General features: G+C 38.9%; 1 protein-coding gene across 1 annotated transcript in view; it reads left to right on the top strand.

Annotated features, from left to right (window-relative positions):
* Window positions 1-25,404, top strand: part of RFX7 (regulatory factor X7) — a 592,746-nt gene that overhangs the window by 515,095 nt on the left and 52,247 nt on the right. The window contains exon 9 of the mRNA XM_053717507.1: window positions 19,846-20,141. Coding sequence (XP_053573482.1) covers window positions 19,846-20,141 — 296 coding nt within the window. The remainder of the gene's footprint in view (window positions 1-19,845; window positions 20,142-25,404) is intronic.

Below are 25,404 nucleotides of genomic sequence, written 5' to 3'. Positions count from 1 at the left end.
GGGATCTCTGATTCGGTCATTGATACTTTGATTCAGGCACGTAAGCCTGTTACTAGAAAGATCTACCATAAGATATGGCATAAATATCTTTATTGGTGCGAATCCAAGGGCTACTCATGGAGTAGATTTAGGATTCCCAGGATTTTTTCTTTTCTCCAAGAAGGATTAGAGAAAGGGTTATCAGCAAGTTCATTAAGGGGACAAATCTCTGCTTTGTCGATTTTACTACACAAACATTTGGCAGATGTTCCAGACATTCAGTCTTTTTGTCAGGCTCTGACCAGAATCAGACCTGTGTTTAGACCAATTGCTCCACCCTGTGAGTTTGTATTTAGTTCTTAATGTTCTTCAAGGGGTTCCGTTTGAACCCATGCATTCCATAGATATTAATTTGTTATCTTGGAAGCTTTTATTTTTAGTTGCTATTTCTTCTGCTCGAAGAGTTTCTGAGCTTTCAGCGTTACAATGTGACTCGCCTTATCATATTTTCCATTCTGATAAGGTGGTTTTACGTAAAAAAACCTGGTTTCCTTCCTAAGGTTGTTTCAAATAAGAATATTAATCAGGAAATTGTTGTTCCTTCATTATGTCCTAATCCTTCTTTTAAGAAGGAGCGTCTGTTGCATAATTTGGACGTGGTCCGTGCCCTGAAGTTTTACTTGCAGGCGACTAAGGAATTTCGTCAATCATCTTCATTATTCGTTGTTTTTTCTGGAAAGCGTAGGGGCCAGAAAGCTACGCTACCTCTCTTTCTTTTTGGCTGAAGAGTATCATCCGTCTGGCATATGAGGCTGCTGGACGGCAGCCTCCTGAAAGAATTACGGCTCATTCTTCTAGGGCTGTGGCTTCCTCATGGGCATTTAGAAACAATGCTTCGGTTGAACAGATTTGCAAGGCTGCAACTTAGTCGTCTCTTCACACTTTTTCCAAATTTTCCAAATTTGATACTTTTGCTTCTTCTGAGGCTGGTTTTGGGAGAAAGGTTCTTCAAGCAGTGGTCCCTTCCGTTTAGGTTCCTGTCTTGTCCCTCCCTTTCATCAGTGTCCTATAGCTTTGGTATTGTATCCCATAAGTAAGGATGAAATCCGTGGACTCGTCATATCTTGTAAAAGAAAAGGAAATTTATGCTTACCTGATAAATTTATTTCTTTTACGATATGACGAGTCCACGGCCCACCCTGTCATTTCTAAGACAGGTATTTATTTATTTATTTTTTTCTTAAACTTCAGTCACCTCTGCACCTTTGGCTTTTCCTTTCTCTTCCTAACTTCGGTTGAAGGACTGGAGTGGGAGTGAAGGGAGGGGCTATATATACAGGTCTGCTGTGGTGCTCTTTGCCCCTTCCTGCTGACCAGGAGGCGTAATCCCATAAGTAATGATGAAATCCGTGGACTCGTCATATCGTAAAAGAAATAAATTCATCAGGTAAGCATAAATTTCCTTTTTTATTTTTATGTTGTCGTAACCACCAGCTAATACTTTTTGAGGGAGTTGAGTGCTAATGTGTGTTCTTTTCTTCTACAAGATACGACGAGTCCACGGATTTCATCCTTACTTGTGGGATATTAACCTCCTGCTAACAGGAAGTGGCAAAGAGCACCACAGCAGAGCTGTATATATAGCTGCTCCCTTCCCTCCACCCCCAGTCATTCTCTTTGCCTGTGTTAGTAATAGGAAGAGGTAAAGTGAGGTGTAAGTTTTAGATTTTTCAATCAAGAAGTTTTTTATTTTAAATGGTACCGGTGTGTACTATTTTCCTCAGGGAGATATGGAAGAAGATTTCTGCCCTGAGGTTGATAATCTTAGCAGATGTAACTAAGATCCATGTTGGTTCCCACAGAGCTTCTGAAGGTAGTGCAAGACAAATCTTCAGTGTGGAGAACGGTGTCATGCTACAAGCAGCATTGAGGTATGTTCAGTCTTTTATTTCTGAGGAGACTTGTTATATCAGAACTGGCTGACATTTGTCCCTGCAAGGGAAGGGGTAAGCAGTAGACCTGTATCACTGAGGGTGTTACTGAAAATCCTTGTGTTTCATACATTTTGTTTTCACATATCTGTATTGGGGCTGGACACTGGGAGAGGCAGCTTGACATATATTTATTAAAAAAAGTAGGGCTGCAGTTTCTTGTTAAGAGAGTACAGGGGACCACATGGCTTTATTTCTCTTGTAAGGTGTATCCAGTCCACGGGTTCATCCATTACTTGTGGGATATTCTCCTTCCCAACAGGAAGTTGCAAGAGGACACCGACAGCAGAGCTGTCTATATAGCTCCTCCCTTAACTGCCACCCCCAGTCATTCTCTTGCAACTCTCGACAAGAAAGGAAGTATCAAGAGATATGTGGTGACTTAGTGTAGTTTTACCTTCAATCAAGAGTTTGTTATTTTTAAACGGTACCGGCGTTGTACTGTTTTACTCTCAGGCAGAAATTAGAAGAAGAATCTGCCTGGAGGTTTGATGATCTTAGCGGTTTGTAACTAAGGTCCATTGCTGTTCTCACACATAACCGATGAATATGGGAAAACTTCAGTTGGGGGAACGGCCTGCAGTTTACCTGCTTTGAGGTATGTTCAGTATTTTTATTTCTAGAGAGATGAATAAGTTCTAGAAAATGCTGACAGAGCCTTGTGTATTTGAGGTAATCCTGATGCAGTGATTTAACAGCGACTGGGATCATGCTTACAAAACAGCTGAATACTCATGTTAATATTCATATTACTTAGTGACAAGGAGCCTCAGCAGAGCTGTGGCAAGGTGCTCAATTGACTTTTAACGTTTTTTAACGTTTTTCAATCCGGTTTGGGGCCTAAGGGGTTAATCATCCATTTGCAAGTGGTTGCAATGTTGCTTTACTCCCTTACACACACTGTAAAAATTTCAATGACTTTACTGTATTTTTACACTGTTTTGCAGTTTAAGTGCTAGTTTTTTTCTCTTAAAGGCACAGTAACGTTTTTGTTTAATTACTGTTTCACATTTATTAAAGTGTTTTGCAAGCTTGCTTGTCTCATTTACTAGTCTGTTAAACATGTCTGACATAGAGGAAACTCCTTGTTCAATATGTTTGGAAGCCATGGTGGAACCCCCTCTTAGAATGTGTACCAAATGTACTGAAATTTCTATTGATTGTTTGGCGGCTATCCTTAAATCAAGTAAGCATAAGCACAAATCTGGGGATTTAATGCAGTCTCAGGAGGTAAATGTGCAAGCTTCTTCCTCACAACCTCAGATTCCTGCTCTTTTGCAGACCTCTGACTCTGAGGATGAAAATATTACTTGCTTAGATGGGGAAGTGTCATTTGATGAGCAGGATCCTGTTCCTGATTCAGAATATGACAAAGCTTTTAGGTTTAAAGTGGAGCATTATCCGTAATTTATTGCAAATTTAAAAAAAAAAAAAAACATTAGAACTTTCTGAAGAAAAAATTGTCAAAAATAAATCTTTAAATCAGTTAAATATTGTTTCTCTTGTTAAGTGTATCCAGTCCACGGATCATCCATTACTTGTGTGATATTCTCCTTCCCAACAGGAAGTTGCAAGAGGATCACCCACAGCAGAGCTGCTATATAGCTCCTCCCCTCACTGCCATATCCAGTCATTCTCTTGCAACTCTCAACAAAGATGGAGGTAGTAAGAGGAGAGTGGTGTATTATAGTTAGTTTTTTAACTTCAATCAAAAGTTTATTTTTAAATGGTACCAGAGTGTACTGTTTTATCTCAGGCAGCATTAGAAGAAGAATCTGCCTGTGATTTCTATGATCTTAGCAGAAGTAACTAAGATCCACTGCCGTTCTCACATATTCTGAGGAGTGAGGTAACTTCAGAGGGGGAATGGCGTGCAGGTTTTCCTGCAATAAGGTATGTGCAGTTAACATATTTCTAGGGATGGAATTTGCTAGAAAAATGCTGCTGATACCGGATTAATTTAAGTTAAGCCTAAATGCAGTGATTTAATAGCGACTGGTATCAGGCTTATTAACAGAGATACATACTCTTATAAAAATGTAATATAAAACGTTTGCTGGCATGTTAATCGTTTTTATATATGTTTGGTGACAAAACTTATTGGGGCCTAGTTTTTTTCCACATGGCTGGTTTGATTTTTGCCTAGAAACAGTTTCCTGAGGCTTTCCACTGTTGTAATATGAGTGGGAGGGGCCTATTTTAGCGCTTTTCTGCGCAGCTAGAATTAGACAGAGACACTCAGCTTCCTTCTGCATGATACAGGACATCTCTGAAGGGCTCAAAAGGCTTCAAACGTCATGTTTGAGGAGGGTTACAACCACAGTAGACCTGTGGCAGTTGTTGTGACTGTGTTTAAAAACGTTTTTGTCATTTATTATTCAGTTTTTGGTATTAAGGGGTTAATCATCCATTTGCAAGTGGGTGCAATGCTCTGCTAACTTGTTACATACACTGTAAAAATTTCGTTAGTGTAACTGCCTTTTTTCACTGTTATTTCAAATTTTGTCAAATTTTTTCTCTTAAAGGCACAGTAACGTTTTTTTATATTGCTTGTTAACTTGGTTTAAAGTGTTTTCCAAGCTTGCTAATCTCATTGCTAGTCTGTACAAACATGTCTGACACAGAGGACACTACTTGTTCATTATGTTTAAAAGCCATGGTGGAGCCCCATAGGAGCTTAAACTTGGTTCTTAAAGTTCTTCAAGGGGTTCCGTTTGAACCCCTTCATTCTATTGATATCAAACTTCTATCATGGAAAGTTCTTTTCTTTCATGTAATTAGCAAGAGTCCATGAGCTAGTGACGTATGGGATACACATTCCTACCAGGAGGGGCAAAGTTTCCCAAACCTCAAAATGCCTACAAATACACCCCTCACCACACCCACAAATCAGTTTTTACAAACTTTGCCTCCCATGTTGGTGGTGAAGTAAGTTTGTGCTAGATTCTTCGTTGATATGCGCTTCGCAGCAGGCTGGAGCCCGGTTTTCCTCTCAGTGTGCAGTGAATGTCAGAGGGATGTGAAGAGAGTATTGCCTATTTGAATTCCATGATCTCCTTCTACGGGGTCTATTTAATAGGTTCTCTGTTATCGGTCGTAGAGATTAATCTCTTACCTCCCTTTTCAGATCGACGATATACTCTTATATATACCATTACCTCTACTGATTCTCGTTTCAGTACTGGTTTGGCTTTCTACTACATGTAGATGGAGTGTCCTGGGGTAAGTAAGTCTTATTTTTGTGACACTCTAAGCTATGGTTGGGCACTTTTATATAAAGTTCTAAATATATGTGTTTAAACATTTATTTGCCTTGATTCAGGATGTTCAACATTCCTTATTTCAGACAGTCAGTTTCATTATTTGGGATAATGCATTTGAATAATCGATTTTTCTTACCTTAAAATTTGACTTTTTTTCCTGTGGGCTGTTAGTTTTTTCCTGTGGGCTGTTAGGCTCGCGGGGGCTGAAAATGCTTCATTTTATTTCGTCATTCTTGGCACGGACTTTTTTGGCGCAAAAAAAATTCTTTGTCATTTCCGGCGTCATACTTGTCGCCGGAAGTTGCGTCATTTTTTTGACGTTTTTGCACCAAAAATGTTGGCGTCACCAGATGTGGCGTCATTTTCGTCTCCACATTATTTAAGTCTCATTGTTTATTTGCTTCTGCTTGCTAGAAGTTTGTTCATTGGCATTTTTTCCCATTCCTGAAACTGTCATTTAAGGAATTTGATCAATTTTGCTTTATGTGTTGTTTTTTCTATTACATATTGCAAGATGTCTCAGATTGACCCTGAATCAGAAGATACTTCTGGAAAATTGCTGCCTGATGCTGGATCTACCAAAGATAAGTGTATTTGTTGTAAACTTGTGGTAACTGTTCCTCCGGCTGTTGTTTGTAATGAATGTCATGACAAACTTGTTAATGCAGATAATATTTCTTTTAGTAATGTTCCATTACCTGTTGCTGTTCCATCAACATCTAATATTCAGGGTGTTCCTGTTAACATAAGAGATTTTGTTTCTAAATCTATTAAGAAGGCTATGTCTGTTATTCCTCCTAGTAAACGTAAAAAGTCTTTTAAAACTTCTAATTTTTCAGATGAATTTTTAAATGAACATCATCATTCTGATAATGATTTTTCTGGTTCAGAGGATTCTGTTTCAGAGGTTGATACTAATAAATCTTCATATTTATTTAAAATGGAATTTATTCGTTCTTTACTTAAAGAAGTCTTAATTGCATTAGAAATAGAGGAATCTGGTCCTCTTGGTACTAAATCTAAACGTTTGAATACAGTTTTTAAACCTCCTGTAGTTATTCCAGAGGTTTTTCCCGTCCCTGATGCTATTTCTGAAGTAATTTCTAGGGAATGGAATAATTTGGGTAATTCATTTACTCCTTCTAAATGGTTTAAGCAATTATATCCTGTGCCATCTGACAGATTAGAGTTTTGGGACAAAATCCCTAAGGTTGATGGGGCTATCTCCACTCTTGCTAAACGTACTACTATTCCTACGGCAGATAGTACTTCCTTTAAGGATCCTTTAGATAGGAAAATGTAATCCTTTCTAAGAAAAGCTTACTTATGTTCAGGTAATCTTCTTAGACCTGCTATATCTTTGGCGGATGTTGCTGCAGCTTCAACTTTCTGGTTGGAAGCTTTAGCACAACAAGTAACAGATCATAATACTCATAGGATTGTTAATCTTCTTCAACATGCTAATAACTTTATTTGTGATGCCATCTTTGATATCATTAGGGTTGATGTCAGGTATATGTCTTTAGCTATTTTAGCTAGAAGAGCTTTATGGCTTAAAACTTGGAATGCTGATATGTCTTCTAAGTCAACTTTGCTTTCCCTTTCTTTCCAAGGTAATACATTGTTTGGTTCACAGTTGGATTCTATTATTTCAACTGTTACTGGGGGGAAAGGAACTTTTTTACCACAGGATAAAAAATCTAAAGGTAAATTTAGGTCTGCTAATCGTTTTCGTTCCTTTCGTCACAATAAGGAACAAAAACCTGATCCTTCCCCTACAGGAGCAGTATTAGTTTGGAAACCATCTCCAGTCTGGAATAAATCCAAGCCTTTTAGAAAGCCAAAGTCAGCTCCCAAGTCCACATGAAGGTGCGGCCCTCATTCCAGCCCAGCTGGTAGGGGGCGGATTATGTTTTTTCAAAGAAATTTGGATCAATTCGATTCACAATCTTTGGATTCAGAATATTGTTTCACAAGGGTACAGAATAGGCTTCAAGATAAGGCCTCCTGCAAGAAGATTTTTTCTTTCCCGTGTCCCAATAAATCCAGTGAAGACTCAAGCATTTCTGAAATGTGTTTCAGATCTAGAGTTGGCTGGAGTAATTGTGCCAGTTCCAGTTTTGGAACAGGGGCTGGGGTTTTACTCAAATCTCTTCATTGTACCAAAGAAGGAGAATTCCTTCAGACCAGTTCTGGATTTAAAAATATTGAATCGTTATGTAAGGATACCAACATTCAAAATGGTAACTATAAGGACTATTCTGCCTTTTGTTCAGCAAGGGCATTATATGTCCACAATAGATTTACAAGATGCATATCTGCATATTCCGATTCATCCAGATCACTATCAGTTTCTGAGATTCTCTTTTCTAGACAAGCATTACCAGTTTGTGGCTCTGCCGTTTGGCCTAGCAACAGCTCCAAGGATTTTTACAAAGGTTCTCGGTGCCCTTCTATCTGTAATCAGAGAACAGGGTATTGTGGTATTTCCTTATTTGGACGATATCTTGGTACTTGCTCAGTCTTCACATTTAGCAGAATCTCATACGAATCGACTTGTATCGTTTCTTCGAGAACATGGTTGGAGGATCAATTTACCAAAGAGTTCACTGACGGACAAGAGACGTCTAAAATTGGTTTCAGCTTGTCGAAACCTTCAGTCTCAATCATTCCCTTCGGTAGCCTTATGCATGAAAATTCTAGGTCTTATGACTGCTGCATCGGACGCGATCCCCTTTGCTTGTTTTCACATGCGACCTCTTCAGCTCTGTATGCTGAACCAGTGGTGCAAGGATTATACAAAGATATCACAATTAATATCTTTAAAACCGATTGTACGACACTCTCTAACGTGGTGGACCGACCATCATCGTTTAGTTCAGGGGTCTTCTTTTGTTCTTCCGACCTGGACTGTGATCTCAACAGATGCAAGTCTGACAGGTTGGGGAGCTGTATGGGGGTCTCTGACAGCACAAGGGGTTTGGGAATCTCAGGGGGCGAGATTACCAATCAACATTTTGGAACTCTGTGCGATTTTCAGAGCTCTTCAGTCGTGGCCTCTTCTAAAGAGAGAGTCGTTCATTTGTTTTCAGACAGACAATGTCACAACCGTGGCATATGTCAATCATCAAGGAGGGACTCACAGTCCTCTGGCTATGAAAGAAGTATCTCGAATACTTGTATGGGCGGAATCCAGCTCCTGTCTAATTTCTGCGGTTCATATCCCAGGTATAGACAATTGGGAAGCGGATTATCTCAGTCGCCAAACATTACATCCGGGCGAATGGTCTCTTCACCCAGAGGTATTTCTTCAGATTGTTCAAATGTGGGGACTTCCAGAAATAGATCTGATGGCTTCTCATCTAAACAAGAAGCTTCCCAGGTATCTGTCCAGATCCAGGGATCCTCAGGCGGAAGCAGTGGATGCATTGTCACTTCCTTGGAAGTATCATCCTGCCTATATCTTTCCGCCTCTAGTTTTTCCAAGAGTGATTTCCAAGATTCTAAAGGAGCGTTCGTTTGTTCTGCTGGTGGCTCCAGCATGGCCTCACAGGTTTTGGTATGCGGATCTTGTCCGGATGGCTACTTGCCAACCGTGGTCTCTTCCGTTAAGACCAGACCTTCTATCGCAAGGTCCTTTTTTCCATCAGGATATCAAATCCTTAAATTTGAAGGTATGGAGATTGAACGCTTGATTCTCAGTCATAGAGGTTTCTCTGACTCCGTAATTAATACTATGTTACAGGCTCGTAAATCTGTTTCTAGGAAGATATATTATCGAGTCTGGAAGACTTACATTTCTTGGTATTCTTCTCATCATTTTTCTTGGCATTCTTTTAGAATCCCTAGAATTTTACAGTTTCTTCAGGATGGTTTGGATAAAGGTTTGTCTGCAAGTTCCTTGAAAGGACAAATCTCTGCTCTTTCTGTTCTTTTTCACAGAAAGATTGCTAATCTTCCTGATATTCATTGTTTTGTACAGGCTTTGGTTCGTATAAAACCTGTCATTAAGTCAATTTCTCCTCCTTGGAGTTTGAATTTGGTTCTGGGGGCTCTTCAAGCTCCTCCGTTTGAACCTATGCATTCGCTGGATATTAAATTACTTTCTCAGAAAGTTTTGTTTCTTTTGGCCATCTCTTCTGCTAGAAGAGTTTCTGAATTATCTGCTCTTTCTTGTGAGTCTCCTTTTCTGATTTTTCATCAGGATAAGGCGGTTTTGCGAACTTCATTTAAATTTTTACCTAAGGTTGTGAATTCTAACAACATTAGTAGAGAAATTGTGGTTCCTTCGTTGTGTCCTAATCCTAAGAACTCTAAGGAAAGATCGTTGCATTCTTTGGATGTAGTTAGAGCTTTGAAATATGTTGAAGCTTCTAAAGATTTCCGAAAGACTTCTAGTCTATTTGTTATCTTTTCTGGTTCTAGGAAAGGTCAAAAGGCTTCTGCCATTTCTTTGGCATCTTGGTTAAAGTCCTTGATTCATCATGCTTATGTCGAGTCGGGTAGAACTCCGCCTCAAAGGATTACAGCTCATTCGATTAGGTCGGTCTCTACTTCCTGGGCATTTAGGAATGAAGCTTCGGTTGATCAGATTTGCAAAGAAGCAACTTGGTCTTCTCTGCATACTTTTACTAAATTCTACCATTTTGATGTGTTTTCTTCTTCTGAAGCAGTTTTTGGTAGAAAAGTACTTCAGGCAGCTGTTTCAGTTTGATGATTCTGCTTATAATTTCAGTTTTTTTCATTATAAGATTTAAACTTTGTTTTGGGGTGTGGATTATTTTTCAGCGGAATTGGCTGTCTTTATTTTATCCCTCCCTCTCTAGTGACTCTTGCGTGGAAGATCCACATCTTGGGTATTCATTATCCCATACGTCACTAGCTCATGGACTCTTGCTAATTACATGAAAGAAAACATAATTTATGTAAGAACTTACCTGATAAATTCATTTCTTTCATATTAGCAAGAGTCCATGAGGCCCACCCTTTTTGAGGTGGTTATGATTTTTTTGTATAAAGCACAATTATTCCAATTCCTTATTTTATATGCTTTCGCACTTTTTTCTTATCACCCCACTTCTTGGCTATTCGTTAAACTGATTTGTGGGTGTGGTGAGGGGTGTATTTGTAGGCATTTTGAGGTTTGGGAAACTTTGCCCCTCCTGGTAGGAATGTGTATCCCATACGTCACTAGCTCATGGACTCTTGCTAATATGAAAGAAATGAATTTATCAGGTAAGTTCTTACATAAATTATGTTTTTCTGATGGCTATTTCCTCGGCTCGAAGAGTCTCGGAGTTATCTGCCTTACATTGTGATTCTCCTTATCTGATCTTTCATTCAGATAAAGTAGTTCTGCATACAAAACCTGGGTTTTTACCTAAGGTGGATTCTAACAAGAATATCAATCAAGAGATTGTTGTTCCATCATTATGTCCTAATCCTTCTTCAAAGAAGGAACGTCTTTTGCATAATCTAGACGTAGTCCGTGCCTGGAAGTTTTACTTACAGGCTACTAAAGATTTTTGTCAAACATCTAACCTGTTTGTTGTTTACTCTGGACAGAGGAGAGGTCAAAAGGCCTCGGCAACCTCTCTTTCTTTTTGGCTTCGGAGTATAATCCGTTTAGCCTATGAGACTGCTGGACAGCAGCCTCCTGAAAGGATTACAGCTCATTCTACTAGAGCTGTGGCTTCCACCTGGGCCTTTAAAAATGAGGCCTCTGTTGAACAGATTTGCAAGGCTGCGACTTGGTCTTCGCTTCATACCTTTTCCAAATTTTCCAAATTTGATACTTTTGCTTCTTCGGAGGCTGTTTTTGGGAGAAAGGTTCTACAGGCAGTGGTTCCTTCCGTTTATGTTCCTGCCTTGTCCCTCCCATCATCCGTGTACTTTAGCTTTGGTATTTGTATCCCACAAGTAATGGATGATCCGTGGACTGGATACACTTAACAAGAGAAAACATAATTTATGCTTACCTGATAAATTTATTTCTCTTGTGGTGTATCCAGTCCACGGCCCACCCTGTCCTTTTCAGGCAGGTCTAAATTTTAATTAAACTACAGTCACCACTGCACCCTATCGTTTCTCCTTTCTCGGCTTGTTTCGGTCGAATGACTGGATATGGCAGTGAGGGGAGGAGCTATATAGCAGCTCTGCTGTGGGTGATCCTCTTGCAACTTCCTGTTGGGAAGGAGAATATACCACAAGTAATGGATGATCCGTGGACTGGATACACCACAAGAGAAATAAATTTATCAGGTAAGCATAAATTATGTTTTTTTTAAAGCTCCACTAAAAATCCCACAGGTATTTTAGGTCCCTGCTTTAGTCTGACTATATAGCTAGGTATTAGGGAAAAAACAGGCGTGCCTTTTGCTCCTTCCACCAGATTTAAGAAAATGTATCTCATTCCTGATCAGAATGTAGAAGTATGGGAATTGGTTCCTATGGTTGATGGGGCTATTTCCACCCTTGCCAAACGCACGAATATCCCTATGGAGGATAGCACTTTGTTCAGAGAGCCCAAGGTAGAGTCTTTATTAAGAAAACTTTTTCTAAAAACTGCTCTTTTACTTAGGCCAGCAGTTTCTCTCACTTGTGTGGCAGGAACACTGGTGTGATTCCTTCTGAGGATTTACAAAACTGCTTGGTATTAGTTCCCATGGACTCTCTCCACCTGTATGAAAGAAAGCATAACTTATGCTTACCTGATAAATTGATTTATTTCATGGTGGTGAGAGTCCACAAGCTCGCACCCTTTGTTTTTTTTTTTCTTGTGGTTGCTTTTTTTTTTTTTTTTAGCACATCTTTTACTGCTCTTTTTAGGGCTCTTAATCCTTTTTTTTCCTACCTCACTTGATTGACTATACATTAGACTGAGGTATGTGTGAGGTGGGAGGGGTTTTATAGAGCTCTTGGGGTTTGGGAATCTTTGCCGCCTCCTAGTGGTAGAGAAGAGTAATTCACTTGAGTAATGAAAGAAAGAAATTTATCAGGTAAGCATAAATTGTTTTTCATCAAGTTAAGGCGGCTTTATTTTTTTATTTTTTTCCAAAGGTAGTTTCCTCTTATAAAATTGGGTGCTTTCTCTTTGTCCTAATCCTCAGAATTCTAAGTAAAGACTTTTACATTATTTCATTGTAATTATAGCTTAAAGGGACAGTATATACTCATTTTGATATAACTGCATGTAATAGACACTACTATAAAGAATAAGATGCACAGATACTGATGAAAAAATCCAGTATAAAATTGTTTAAAAACTTACTTAGAAGATCTCAATTTAGCTCTGTTGAAAAGGTAGCTGGAAAGCCCACTGCAAGTGGGAAATAAGGCACTCCCCCTTCTTTTGCATATGAAAAGACCCTTTACACAAACAGGAGCAAGCTGGAGAAGGTAGCTGACGGTATTCTAATAAAACTTTGGGGCTTGGTTAGGAGTCTGAAAATCAGAGCAATAATATTTCAAAATAAGCAAAACTATACATTTTAAAAAAAAACTTTATGGGCTATATAAATAGATCTACAAAACATTTATTCAAAGAAAAAAATGAGTGTATAATGTCCCTTTAAGGCATTGCCCTAAAGAAATCAGCTCTTTTACATTAAAAATATACTAAGCCCCCCTCTAACATTTAAACACCCCACCCACCAAACCCCCCAATATAAAAAAAACTAACAGTAATAAACCTAAACTACCCATTGCCCCTAAAGGGGCATTTGTATGGGCATTGCCCTTAAAACGGCATTCAGCTCTCTCTTACTTCCCTCAAAAGGGCATTCAGCTCTTTTTCACATTGCCCAAAAAAACGTAATTAAAAAAAAAACTAACACTAAAGCCTAAAATAGGTACTCTTGGTTCCTAAAGTCTGGCGGAGAAGATCTTCTTCCAGGCAGGTCCATCATCTTCATCCACAGCGAAGGCGGCGCGGAGCGGTGTTCCCAGATGTGGCGATCCTCTGCGGCAACGGTCCCCAGCGGCGGCGCTCCTCGGCGGCATGGAGGCTCCTCTTCATGTGATCGTCTGCCGCACACTGAATATTAAATGCAAGGTACCCCATATTTATTTGGGGTATCTTGCATTCCTATTTGCTGACATTTTCACATCAGCCAATAGGATGACAGCAACTGAAAACAGCCAATAAGATTTCAGTTGCTCTCATCCTATTGGCTGTTCACCAGCCAATTAGATTTCACTTGCTCTTGGTTTCAGTGTGCGGCGGACGATCGCATGAAGAGGAGCCTCCACGCTGCAGAGAAGTGCCACTGCTGCCTGGGAACACTGCTCCGCGCCACCTTCGCTGTGGATGAAGATTATGGACCCGTCTGGAAGAGGACCATCTCCGCCGGACTTCAGGAACCGTGAGTACTTATTTGGGGCTTTTGTGTTAGGTTTTTTTTTAAAAAAAAAAAAAAAAAATTGGGGGGGGGGTTTATTTTTTTTAATTAGGGTTTTTTTTTGGTCAATGTGAAAAAGAGCTGAATGCCCCAATGGGTAGTTAAGGTTTATTAATGTTAGTTTTTTTTTTATTTTGGGGGGTTTGGTGGGTGGGGGGTTTTAATGTTAGAGTGGGGGGATTAGTAATTTTTAGGTAAAAGAGCTGTTTAATTTATGGCAATGCCCTACAAAAGGCCCTTTTAAGGGCTATTGGTAGTTTAGATTACATTAGGGTTTTATTTTGGGGTGGCTTTTTATCTTTATATAATTATAAGGGGTTATTAAATTAGGAATATTTAAATTTTATTTGGGATAATTTTTTTATTTTTATTTTAGTTATTGGAAAGGGGGTTTGGGATAGATTAATAGAGGGATAGGGATGGATAGGTATATTTCTTTCATTTAACATTTTGGCCCATGTACAGGGCTTTACCACTAGTTTAACATAAATTAATTTAATAATTATTTATGCAACAAACATTGAATAAATATTTAATATTAGCACCTTAAATATTTCTTTCATGTAATTAGCAAGAGTCCATGAGCTATTGACGTATGGGATATACATTCCTACCAGGAGGGGCAAAGTTTCCCAAACCTCAAAATGCCTATAAATACACCCCTCACCACACCCACAGGGGTGTATAAACTTTGCCTCCCATGGAGGTGGTGAAGTAAGTTTGTGCTAGATTCTTCGTTGATATGCGCTTCGCAGCTGGCTGGAGCCCGGTTTTCCTCTCAGTGTGCAGTGAATGTCAGAGAGATGTGAAGAGAGTATTGCCTATTTGAATTCAATGATCTCCTTCTACGGGGTCTATTTCATTGGTTCTCTGTTATCGGTCGTAGAGATTCATCTCTTACCTCCCTTTTCAGATCGACGATATACTCTTATATACCATTACCTCTACTGATTCTCGTTTCAGTACTGGTTTGGCTTTCTACTACATGTAGATGAGTGTCCTGGGGTAAGTAAGTCTTATTTTTGTGACACTCTAAGCTATGGTTGGGCACTTTTATATAAAGTTCTAAATATATGTGTTTAAACATTTATTTGCCTTGATTCAGGATGTTCAACATTCCTTATTTCAGACAGTCAGTTTCATTATTGGGATAATGCATATGAATAATCAATTTTTCTTACCTTTAAATTTAACTTTTTTTCCTGTGGGCTGTTAGGCTCGCTGAAAATGCTTCTTTTTATTGCGTCATTTTTGGCGCTGACTTTTTTGGCGCAAAAATTTTCTTTGTCATTTCTGGCGTCATACTTGTCGCCGGAAGTTGCGTCATTTTTTTGACGTTTTTTGCACAAAAAATGTCGGCGTCACCGGATGTGGCGTCATTTTTTGGCGCTTTAAGCATTTAGACGCCAAATAATGTGGGCGTCTTTTTTGGTGCTAAAAAATTTGGGCGTCATTATTGTCTCCACATTATTTAAGTCTCATTGTTTATTTGCTTCTGGTTGCTAGAAGCTTGTTCATTGGCATTTTTTCCCATTCCTGAAACTGTCATTTAAGGAATTTGATCAATTTTGCTTTATATGTTGTTTTTTCTATTACATATTGCAAGATTTCTCTGATTGACCCTGAATCAGAAGATACTTCTGGAAAATTGCTGCATGATGCTGGATCTACCAAAGATAAGTGTATTTGTTGTAAACTTGTGGTAACTGTTCCTCCGGCTGTTGTTTGTAATGAATGTCATGACAAACTTGTTAATGCAGATAATATTTCCTTTAGTAATGTTCCATTACCTGTTGCTGTTCCATCAACATCTAATATTCAGGGTGTTCCTGTTAACATAAGAGATTTTGTTTCTAAATCTATTAAGGCTATGTCTGTTATTCCTCCTTCCAGTAAACGTAAAAGGTCTTTTAAAACTTCTCATTTTTCAGATGAATTTTTAAATGAACATCATCATTCTGATTCTATTTCTGATAATGATTTTTCTGGTTCAGAGGATTCTGTTTCAGAGGTTGATACTGATAAATCTTCATATTTATTTAAAATGGAATTTATTCGTTCTTTACTTAAAGAAGTCTTAATTGCATTAGAAATAGAGGAATCTGGTCCTCTTGATACTAAATCTAAACGTTTGAATACGGTTTTTAAACCTCCTGTAGTTATTGCGGAGGTTTTTCCCGTCCCTGATGCTATTTCTGAAGTAATTTCCAGGGAATGGAATAATTTGAGTAATTCATTTACTCCTTCTAAACGGTTTAAGCAATTATATCCTGTGCCATCTGACAGATTAGAGTTTTGGGACAAAATCCCTATGGTTGATGGGGCTATCTCTACTCTTGCTAAACGTACTACTATTCCTACGGCAGATAGTACTTCCTTTAAGGATCCTTTAGATAGGAAAATGTAATCCTTTCTAAGAAAAGCTTACTTATGTTCAGGTAATCTTCTTAGACCTGCTATATCTTTGGCGGATGTTGCTGCAGCTTCAACTTTCTGGTTGGAAGCTTTAGCACAACAAGTAACAGATCATAATTCTCATAGCATTATTAATCTTCTTCAAATGCTAATAACTTTATTTGTGATGCCATCTTTGATATCATTAGGGTTGATGTCAGGTATATGTCTTTAGCTATTTTAGCTAGAAGAGCTTTATGGCTTAAAACTTGGAATGCTGATATGTCTTCTAAGTCAACTTTGCTTTCCCTTTCTTTCCAGGGTAATAAATTGTTTGGTTCACAATTGGATTCTATTATTTCAACTGTTACTGGGGGGAAAGGAACTTTTTTACCACAGGATAAAAGATCTAAGGGTAAATTTAGGTCTGCTAATCGTTTTCGTTCCTTTCGTCACAATAAGGAACAAAAATCTGATCCTTCCCCTACAGGAGCGGTATCAGTTTGGAAACCATCTCCAGTCTGGAATAAATCCAAGCCTTTTAGAAAGCCAAAGCCAGCTCCCAAGTCCACATGAAGGTGCGGCCCTCATTCCAGCCCAGCTGGTAGGGGGCAGATTACGATTTTTCAAAGAAATTTGGATCAATTCGATTCACAATCTTTGGATTCAGAATATTGTTTCACAAGGGTACAGAATAGGCTTCAAGATAAGGCCTCCTGCAAAAAGATTTTTTCTTTCCCGTGTCCCAATAAATCCAGTGAAGGCTCAAGAATTTCTGAAATGTGTTTCAGATCTAGAGTTGTACCAAAGAAGGAGACTTCTTTCAGACCAGTTCTGGATTTAAAAATATTGAATCGTTATGTAAGGATTCCAACATTCAAAATGGTAACTATAAGGACTATTCTGCCTTTTGTTCAGCAAGGGCATTATATGTCCACAATAGATTTACAGGATGCATATCTGCATATTCCGATTCATCCAGATCACTATCAGTTTCTGAGATTCTCTTTTCTAGACAAGCATTACCAGTTTGTGGCTCTGCCGTTTGGCCTAGCAACAGCTCCAAGGAATTTTACAAAAGTGCTCGGTGCCCTTCTATCTGTAATCAGAGAACAGGGTATTGTGGTATTTCCTTATTTGGACGATATCTTGGTACTTGCTCAATCTTCACATTTAGCAGAATCTCATACGAATCGACTTGTATCATTTCTTCGAGAACATGGTTGGAGGATCAATTTACCAAAGAGTTCGTTGATTCCTCAGACAAGGGTAACCTTTTTAGGTTTCCAGATAGATTCAGTGTCCATGACTCTATCGCTGACGGACAAGAGACGTCTGAAATTGGTTTTAGCTTGTCGAAACCTTCAGTCTCAATCATTCCCTTCGGTAGCCTTATGCATGGAAATTCTAGGTCTTATGACTGCTGCAACGGTCGTTAATTTGTTTTCAGACGGACAATGTCACAACCGTGGCATATGTCAATCATCAAGGAGGGACTCACAGTCCTCTGGCTATGAAATAAGTATCTCGAATACTTGTATGGGCGGAATCCAGCTCCTGTCTAATTTCTGCGGTTCATATCCCAGGTATAGACAATTGGGAAGCGGATTATCTCAGTCGCCAAACATTACATCCGGGCGAATGGTCTCTTCACCCAGAGGTATTTCGTCAGATTGTTCAAATGTGGGGACTTCCAGAAATAGATCTGATGGCTTCTCATCTAAACAAGAAGCTTCCCAGGTATCTGTCCAGATCCAGGGATCCTCAGGCGGAGGCAGTGGATGCATTGTCACTTCCTTGGAAGTATCATCCTGCCTATATCTTTCCGCCTCTAGTTCTTCTTCCAAGAGTGATTTCCAAGATTCTAAAGGAGCGTTTGTTTGTTCTGCTGGTGGCTCCAGCATGGCCTCACAGGTTTTGGTATGCGGATCTTGTCTGGATGGCTACTTGCCAACCGTGGACTCTTCCGTTAAGACCAGACCTTCTATCGCAAGGTCCTTTTTTCCATCAGGATCTCAAATCCTTAAATTTGAAGGTATGGAGATTAAACGCTTGATTCTCAGTCATAGAGGTTTCTCTGACTCCGTAATTAATACTATGTTACAGGCTCGTAAATCTGTATCTAGGTAGATATATTATCGAGTCTGGAAGGCTTACATTTCTTGGTGTTCTTCTCATCATTTTTCTTGGCATTCTTTTAGAATTCCTAGAATTTTACAGTTTCTTCAGGATGGTTTGGATAAAGGTTTGTCTGCAAGTTCCTTGAAAGGACAAATCTCTGCTCTTTCTGTTCTTTTTCACAGAAAGATTGCTAATCTTCCTGATATTCATTGTTTTGTACAGGCTTTGGTTCGTATAAAACCTGTCATTAAGTCAATTTCTCCTCCTTGGAGTTTGAATTTGGTTCTGGGGGCTCTTCAAGCTCCTCCGTTTGAACTTATGCATTCGCTGGATATTAAATTACTTTCTTGGAAAGTTTTGTTTCTTTTGGCCATCTCTTCTGCTAGAAGAGTTTCTGAATTATCTGCTCTTTCTTGTGAGTCTCCTTTTCTGATTTTTCATCAGGATAAGGCGGTGTTGCGAACTTCATTTAAATTTTTACCTAAGGTTGTGAATTCTAACAACATTAGTAGAGAAATTGTGGTTCCTTCATTGTGTCCTAATCCTAAGAACTCTAAGGAAAGATCATTGCATTCTTTGGATGTAGTTAGAGCTTTGAAATATTATGTTGAAGCTACTAAAGATTTCCGAAAGACTTCTAGTCTATTTGTTATCTTTTCTGGTTCTAGGAAAGGTCAGAAGGCTTCTGCCATTCCTTTGTCATCTTGGTTAAAGTCTTTGATTCATCATGCTTATGTTGAGTCGGGTAGAACTCCGCCTCAAAGGATTACAGCTCATTCGACTAGGTCAGTCTCTACTTCCTGGGCATTTAGGAATGAAGCTTCGGTTGATCAGATTTGCAAAGCAGCAACTTGGTCTTCTTTGCATACTTTTACTAAATTTTACCATTTTGATGTGTTTTCTTCTTCTGAAGCAGTCTTTGGTAGAAAAGTACTTCAGGCAGCTGTTTCAGTTTGATTCTTCTGCTTATAATTTCAGTTTTTTTCATTATAAGATTTAAACTTTGTTTGGGGTGTGGATTATTTTTCAGCGGAATTGGCTGTCTTTATTTTATCCCTCCCTCTCTAGTGACTCTTGCGTGGAAGATCCACATCTTGGGTATTCATTATCCCATACGTCACTAGCTCATGGACTCTTGCTAATTACATGAAAGAAAACATAATTTATGTAAGAACTTACCTGATAAATTAATTTCTTTCATATTAGCAAGAGTCCATGAGGCCCACCCTTTTTTGAGGTGGTTATGATTTTTTTGTATAAAGCACAATTATTCCAATTCCTTATTTTTTTATGCTTTTCGCACTTTTTTCTTATCACCCCACTTCTTGGCTATTCGTTAAACTGATTTGTGGGTGTGGTGAGGGGTGTATTTATAGGCATTTTGAGGTTTGGGAAACTTTGCCCCTCCTGGTAGGAATGTATATCCCATACGTCACTAGCTCATGGACTCTTGCTAATATGAAATAAATGAATTTATCAGGTAAGTTCTTACATAAATTATGTTTTTATATTGTGACATTATATCTGGGAGAAGTTTTGAGTTCCATGCAATTACAAAAGCAGTCATCCTACTAAATAATGATAATGCTGTTCCACTGGTTTCCTAGTTAGTTTGCAGTTGTTTTGAAGAGTTTTCCTGATGTCTTATTAGGTTTGGCATAGTACTTTATATTTAATTTATTTTTTATTTTTTTAAAGGATTAAAAGGAATTACGCAGACATCAGCATTTGTACCCATGTCTGAAAACAATTCCTTCCACCCTCAAGTAAAAACACTAGCTTCTCCGGTAGATGCCAAGCAGCAGCTACAAAGAAAAATCCAAAAGAAACAGCAAGAGCAGAAACTCCAGTCGCCTTTACCAGGAGAACTGCATGTCAAAAAACCAGATGGCAACACACCTAATGGAATTACCAGTATTTGTAATGGAAGCCCAGCAATTCTATCTCCGCAACCTATTGGTATTGTAGTGGCAGCTGTGCCCAGCCCAATTACGGTAATTACGTTTATTTGCAGATTGTTACTAGATTAATAAAGAAGTTGTTCTTTCAATTTCTAATTCAGTTTTACAGTGTACTCTTTTTGCAGCTGAATCTGTTTATTATAAATAGCAATAAGGTTATTTAAATATGAATTTATTCATAGCACATACATTTGCTTAAACAGTGATCACATATAAAAATATTATTTCTTTCCTAAGATATGGAGTGTCCACAACGTCATCAATTACTAGCGGGAATATCACTCTTGTCCAGCAGGAGGCGGCAAAGAACACCACAGCAAAACTTTTAAGTGTCCATTCCCTACACATAATCTCAGTCATTCTCTTTGCCTTTGTCAATGGAGGAGGTGAAGTGTTGGTGTCTGAAGAAAATTGGATTTATTTTGCTACAAGCAAGATTTTTAGGTCTAGCATTAGTCCACGTTAATCTCTTCGGTAGGGTAGTGGTGGCTTTAAAGCAGTTAGGAACTTGTGATGTGGGCCTTGCTCTGTTTTCCTAACATATTGCTGCCCTAGTATAGAAAGCCAGAGTAGGTTTACTCTGTTCTTTCTTTTTTCCACAGGTCTCTGATAGGAGTCTGTGTCCTGTCACGCCTTGTGAAGTGTCTTCCTGCCGGACAGCTAGACTGCAGGTAAGTGTCTTCTAGGTTGGGAGACTTGCACTTAGAAGATTTCCTGTATCATATAAATTGGGACATTATAAATCCTTTTGATTTGATTTAGGCAAGGGGCAGGCACTTGTATGTATGTGTTTGAAGACTGAGGTGTTAACTCTTTTATCAGATGAAAGGGTTAATCTCATTTTTGGCTCTTATTTTTTATTACTCCCAGGGTTTTTTTTTATTTTATTAAAGACATAAGGGAATGTATTTGAGTGTGTTGAAGACTGCTGTCTGTAATCACTGAGACTTTGTATGCGATCCGACTGAGATTTGCCGTAACAGTAAAGTCCCACAGTGTAGCAAGGCTTCATAGCGTAACCAGGAAGAGACCGCCCTACGTATGGGATATACAATCATACCAGGAGGGGCAAAGTTTCCCAAACCTCAAGATGCCTATAAATACACCCCTCACCACACCCACAATTCAGTTTTACAAACTTTGCCTCCCTATGGAGGTGATGAAGTAAGTTTGTGCTTGATTTTCTTCTGTGATATGCGCTTCTCAGCATTTTGAAGCCCGATTGCTCTCAGAGTACAGTGAATGTCAGAGGGATGTGAAGAGAGTATCGCCTATTGATTTAATGGTTTTCCTCACGGGAAATCTTGTCAATGGTTCTCTGTTATCGGTCGTAGAGATTCAGTTTTTATTACTTAAGACACTATCAGCTATGGCTTTTGCAGACTATCGGTTTCAAAATTGGGAAAATATATTTAGGAAGTTATTTTTTCTTACCTGGGGTTTAGTCTTTTCTTCAAATTGACTGCTTTTTCATTAATTTTCGTGGGCAAAATGCTGATATTTATTACGTCGTTCTTAGCGATAATGTTTCGTCATTTCCGGCGTCTTAGTTGACGCCAGGTTTCCTTGCACAATGTTGCGTCTGCCATGACGCGAGTTGCGTCATTTCCGGATGTTGTTAGCGCAAAAAAATTTAATTTTGCGTTGTGCGTCATACTTGGCGCCAAATAAATTATTTATTTAAACCCCACTTCCTATATTCTCCTTGCCTTTTTCTATGCTCAGAGGGCTATGCTGTTTGCATTTTTTTCCCCATTCCTGAAACTGCCATAAAAGGAAATTGATAATTTTGCTTTATATGTTGTTGTTTTTTCTCTTACATTTGCAAGATGTCTCAATCTGATCCTGTCTCAGAAACCACTGTTGGATTCCTGCTGCCTGATAATAGTTCTACCAAAGATAAGTGTATCTGTTGTAAGTTAGCGGAGATTATATCTCCAGCTGTAGTATGTAATAGTTGTCATGATAAGCTTTTACATGCAGAGAATGTATCCATCAGTACTAGTACAATGCCTGTTGTTCCTTCCATATCTAATGTACATGATATCCCTGTGAATATAAAATATTTTATTGCTGATGCAATTCAGAAGGCTTTGTCTGCTATTCCTCCTTCTAATAAATGTAAAAGGTCTTTTTAAACTTCTCATAGAGTTGATGAAATTTCAAATGACCGACAACATACTGAATTATCCTCCTCTGATGAGGATCTATCTTATTCAGAAGATCCTACCTCAGATATTGACACTGACAAATCTTGATATCTCTTTAAGATGGAATATATTCGTTCCTTGTTTAAAGAACTTAAACTAGTAAACATTTAAATTCTGTTTATAAACCTCCTGTGGTTACTCCAGAGATTTTTCTAGTTCCTGATGCTATTTCTGATATGATTTCAAAGGAATGGAATAGGCCTGTTTCTTCTTTTATTCCTTCTTCTAGGTTCAAAAAGTTGTATCCTTTGCCAGCAGTTAGATTGGAGTTTTGGGGGAAAATCCCCAATGTTGATGGGGCTATTTCTACTCTTGCTAAACGTACTACTATCCCTATGGAAGATAGTACTTCCTTTAAGGACCCTTTAGATAGGAATCTTGAATCTAATCTAAGTAAAGCTTATTTATATTCTGGCTATCTTCTCAGGCCTGCCATTTCTATGGCTGATGTTGCAGCTGCATCAACTTTTTGGTTGGAAAGCGTAGCGCAACAGAAAACAGACCCTGATTTGTCTAGCATTGTTCGCATGCTTCTACATGCTAATCATTTTATCTGTGATGCCATTTTTGATATCATCAAAATTGATGTTATATCTATGTCTTTAGCTATTTTAGATAGAAGAGCTTTGTGGCTCCAATATTGGAAGGCTGACATGGTATCTAAGTCTAGATTACTATCTCTTTCTTTCCAAGGTAACAATTTGTTTGGTTCTCAGTTGGATTTGATTATTTCAACTGTCACTGGGGGGAAGGGAGTTTTTTTACCTCAGGATAAGAGATCTAAGGGTAAATCTAAAGCTTCTATTCATTTTCGTTCTTTTCAACAGAATAAGGAACAGAAAGCCAATCCTTCCCCCAAAGAATATGGTTCCAATTGGAAACTTTCTTCAAGTTGGAATGAATCCAAGCCGTTTAAGAAACCAAAGCCAGCTCCCAAGTCTGCATGAAGGTGCGGCCCTCAATCCAGCTCAGCTGGTGGGGGGGCAGATTAAATTTTTTCCAAAACATTTAGGCAGATTCTGTCCAAAATCATTGGATTCAGAATATTGTCTCTCAAGGGTATCGAATAGGATTCAGAGTAAGATCTCCTGAGAGAAGATTTTTCCTCTCACGTGTCCCAGTAAATCCAGTGAAGGCTCAGGCTTTTCTGAAGTGTGTTTCAGATCTAGAGCTTTCAGGGGTAATCATACCAGTTCCAGGAACAGGGTCTGGGGTTTTATTCAAATATGTTCATTGTCCCAAAGAAAGAAAATTCATTCAGGCCAGTTTTGGATCTGAAAATTTTGAATCGTTTTGTAAGAGTGCTAACTTTAAAAATGGTGACTATAAGGACTATTCTGCCTTTTGTTCAGCAAGGGCATTATATGTCCAACATAGACATACAGGATGCATATCTTCATATTCTGATTCATCCAGACCACTATCCGTTTCTGAGATTCTATTTTCTAGATAAGCATTACCAATTTGTCGCTCTTCCATTTGACCTAGCAAGAGCTCGGTGCCCTACTCTCTGTAATCAGAAAACAGGGTATTGCGGTGTTTCCTTATTTGGACGATATCTTGGTACTAGCTCAGTCTTTACATTCTAACGAATCTCACACTAATCAACTAGTGTTGTTTCTTCAAAGACATGGTTGGAGGATCAATATACCAAAAAGTTCCTTGATTCCTCAGACAAGGGTCACCTTTTTAGGTTTCCAGATAGATTCAGTGTCCATTACTCTGTCTCTAACAGACAAGAGACAAATAAAATTGGTTTCAACTTGTCGGAACCTTCAGTCTCAATCATTCCCTTCAGTCTCAATCATTCCCTTCAGTAGCTATGTGCATGGAAGTTTTATGTCTCATGACTGCAGCATCGGACGCGATCCCCTTTGCTCGTTTTCATATGAGAACTCTCCAGCTTTGTATGCTGAATCAGTGGTGCAGGGATTATACAAATATATCACAATTAATATCCTTAAATCCCAATGTTCGACTCTCTCTCTGACTTGGTGGTTAGATCACCATCGTATAGCTCAAGGGGCCTCTTGTTCGTCCAACCTGGACTGTGATCACAACAGATGCAAGTCTTTCAGTTTGGGGTGCTATCTGGGGATCTCTGACAGCACAAGGGGTTTGGAAATCTCAAGAGGCTAGATTACCAATTAATATTTTAGAACTCCGTGCTATTTTCAGGGCTCTTCAGGTTTGGCCTCTGTTGAAGAGAGAACCGTTCATTTGTTTTCAGACAGACAATATTACAACTGTGGCATATGTCAATCATCAGGGTGGGACTCGCAGTCCCCTAGCTATGAAAGAAATATCTTGAATACTTTCTTGGGCGGAATCCAGAGCTTGTCTAATTTCTGCGGTACATATCCCATGGGTAGACAATTGGGAAGCGGATTATCTCAGCCGTTAGACTTTACATCCGGGGGGGAGTGGTCGCTCCATCCAGATGTGTTTTTTCAGATTGTTCAGATGTGGTGTCTTCCAGAAATAGATCTGATGGCTTCACATCTAAACAAGGAACTACCCAGGTACCTGTCCAGGTTCAGGGCTCTTCAGGCGGAGTCGGTGGATGCGTTAGCAGTTCCTTGGTTCTACCAACCTGCTTATATCTTCTCGCCTCTGGTTCTTCTTCCAAGAGTGATCTCCAAGATCATCATGGAACAATCATTTGTGTTTCTGGTAGCACCAGAATGGCCTCACAGGTTCTGGTATGCAGATTTTGTCCGGATGTCCAGTTGCCAACATTGGTCACTTCCTTTAATACCAGACCTTCTGTCTCAAGGGCCGTTTCTTTCATGTAATTGGCAAGAGTCCATGAACTAGTGACTTATGGGATATACATCCCTACCAGGAGGGGCAAAGTTTCCCAAACCTCAAAATGCCTATAAATACACCCACAATTCAGTTTAACGAATAGCCAAGAAGTGAGGTGATAAAGAAAGGAGTAAAAAGCATCAACAAAGAAATTTGGAATAATTGTGCTTTATACTAAAAATCATAACCACCATAAAAAGGGTGGGCCTCATGGACTCTTGCCAATATGAAAGAAATGAATTTATCAGGTAAATTCTTACATAAATTATGTTTTCTTT

The sequence above is a fragment of the Bombina bombina genome, chromosome 6 (genome assembly GCF_027579735.1).
Source record: "Bombina bombina isolate aBomBom1 chromosome 6, aBomBom1.pri, whole genome shotgun sequence".
Classification (NCBI taxonomy): Eukaryota; Metazoa; Chordata; class Amphibia; order Anura; family Bombinatoridae; genus Bombina; species Bombina bombina.
The sequence above is the reverse complement of the archived record's forward strand: the minus strand, read 5'-3'. Positions and strand labels throughout refer to the sequence as shown.